The sequence below is a fragment of the Eimeria tenella genome, genomic scaffold (genome assembly GCF_000499545.2).
Source record: "Eimeria tenella Houghton genomic scaffold, Eth_scaff42, whole genome shotgun sequence".
In the NCBI taxonomy this organism is placed as follows: Eukaryota; Apicomplexa; class Conoidasida; order Eucoccidiorida; family Eimeriidae; genus Eimeria; species Eimeria tenella.
The window spans coordinates 30,964-33,463 of NW_013543356.1; the positions used below are offsets into that span (position 1 = coordinate 30,964).

General features: G+C 43.8%; 1 protein-coding gene across 1 annotated transcript; it reads right to left on the reverse strand.

The window, feature by feature from the left end:
* Positions 1-174: 174 nt before the first annotated feature.
* ETH_00002765 (yippee-like protein, putative) lies at positions 175-1,461 on the reverse strand (the record flags this gene model as incomplete). Its single annotated transcript, XM_013376909.1, has 5 exons — positions 175-258; positions 751-869; positions 1,026-1,075; positions 1,191-1,283; positions 1,415-1,461. The coding sequence occupies 5 exons, from the start codon at positions 1,459-1,461 to the stop codon at positions 175-177; spliced, it is 393 nt and encodes a 130-aa protein (XP_013232363.1).
* Positions 1,462-2,500: the final 1,039 nt, after the last annotated feature.

Consider the following 2,500-nt stretch of genomic DNA (forward strand, 5'->3'; position numbering starts at 1 on the left):
GCTGCTGCTGCTGCAGCTGTTGAGGAAGCCTGTCCGTCAGCAGCGAGAACCGTACACCCCCGTCTGCTTCTTTCAGCGCTTATTCATTTACTTATTTGTATTTATTTATTTATTTATTTATTTATTTTCTTTATTATTTATTTGTTTATTTATTTATTTGTTCAAAGACAAACACTAGTCCGCCTCGGCATCCGAAGCCTCCATGCTGCCGCGGCGGAGGGCGCCGTTGGGGGCCTGGATTTCGGCTAAGAGGAGGGCCTGGGGATAAAAATAAGCAAAATTAAATCAATTTAAATTAAATTCAAATTTAAATTAAATTCAAATTTAATTAAATTCAAAATTAAAGAATTAAACTCCAATTCTGCAAATGCCACGCAAAGAACCAGACCGCAGCTCCTCAGCTGTACGTACACCCCAGAGCCCTTGCTGCAGCAGCAACGAGGGACCTTCAGGGGGCTCCGAGGTCCTCAGGGGGCCCCCAGGGGCCCCTTCGCACTCTTGGGGGCCCCCAGGGGCCCCTGGGGGCCCCTGAAACCCCTCAGGGGGCCCCTAAGTCCTCCAGACGCCGCTGGGGGCCCTCTGGCCCTCAGCGGGGGCCCCCAGAGCGGCCCCTGGGGCCCCCGGGAGTCTCCAGGGGCCCCTCAAGCACTCCTGGGGGCCCCAGGGGGCCCCCGGGGCTCCAAAAGCCCCAGGGGGCCCTCAAGGGGCCCCCCCAGGGGGCCCCTTGGGTCCTGTTTGGGAGGTGCTGACCTTTTCTAAAATGTATTTTCCCTCTTTGTACTTCTGAGAGTCTTGAACAGCAAAGCGGTAGCGCCAGCCCACGTTGGTGCCGCAGTCGTTGCAGTAAATATCGACGATGGTGTGTTTTCCTGCAGCAGCAAAGCGGAAAAAGGCGAATTAAAGCAGCAAAAGAGGCCCCAGAGGCCCCTCTAAAGAAAGAGGTTGTAAAATGCTTCAAATGGTACTTTTAAAAGCAACAAAAGAGCTGCAAAAAGACAGAAAACCGGAAAAAAGAGCCCACGGACCAGTGGTCATGACGCGGTCTTCGCACTGGCCTTCGGACACGTTGCTGGCTCTGCGGAAAAGGACAAAACCGGGCTTGTTTGAGCCGCTTTTTCGACTTAAATGCATTTTAAATTGCAAAAAGAATTGTTTGAATGCAAAAAACTCGAAAAACGCGCGGAAAGTACCGGTTAAAGAGCCAGGCGGGTCCGGTGCGGCCGCGGAACTGGCGCGAGGCGAGCTGGCTGCGCGCCGCGAGGTGGGAGTGGCACTGCCGACATCTGAGGCGCAAAACAACAAAAAAAGGAATTTTTGAGGAATTAAATGAATTAGATTTTGAATTTGGAGCTCAAAAATGCACTCATTTGCCTCTGGGACCCCCAAATCCCCGAAAGCCGCGGCGGGAGCGCACATGTACACCTTGTGACAGCTCAGCCACTCCTTGAAGAGCCGACCCATGCTAAGCGAAGAAAGCGGAAAGCAAAAAGAAAATAAAAAATAAAAATAAAATAAAAAATAAAACTTTAAAAGAAAATGTAAACCAAGTTCCAACCTTTTGAAGGCCCCAAACACAAAACCCCACGCCACAACTGCCTGGGGGCTGTGTCTGCAGCAGCAGCAACAGCAGCAGGAGCAGCAGCAGCAGCAGCAGCAGCAGCAGACGTGAAAGGAGAACTTGTTTGATTTTATCTTCATTTTAAATTACTTTAATGAAATAAAATCCCCAAGGAAATATCAAATGAGGCAAATTCCCCTAAAGGGTCTATTATTTCCTCTCTTGCAGCTTTAAATTGCATGCAACCTAAAACAAAGCATTTGCATTTTCATTTAATTTAATTTAAATTAAATTTAATTTAATCTAATTTAATTTAATTTAATTCAATTTAATTCAATTTCATTCAATTTAATTTAATTTAATTTAATCTGACTTAACTCCAAATAAACCAATTCAATTTAATTCAACGAATTCAACACCTTGTCCTTTTCTTTCAAATTTTGTTTTTCTTTGTTTGTCTTAAATTCGAAATAAATAAAATAAATTTAATTAAATTAAAAGAAAAGCATTTTATAAATGTTTATTCTTCTTTAAATAATATTTAAAAGTTGCTGAATTAAACAAATAAAATAATTCAAAAATTGAATTTTGATTTGAACTTCTAAGGCCTTCGGGTGTACGTCCACCTGGTGTTGCAGAAGTTTCGAATAAATCTTCAAATTGAAAAAACATTTTCTTTCAACTTCTAATTTAAATATTATTAATATAATTAATTCCAATATTTTTAAATATTTCATTTTTAATTTTCCTTTTTTATTTTATTCTTTTGTTTCTCAATCTGAAGCCGCCGGGGCGCAGCATGAAAGCGTCTGCAGCAAATACACTGTTTGCTGTTTAAAAACGCTGCTGCTGCTGCTGCTGCTGTGCTGCTGCTGCTGCTGCTGGAGCTTGCAGGTTTGCGTGCTGCAGCAGCCCTTGAAACAGCAAATGGTCAGAGCAGCA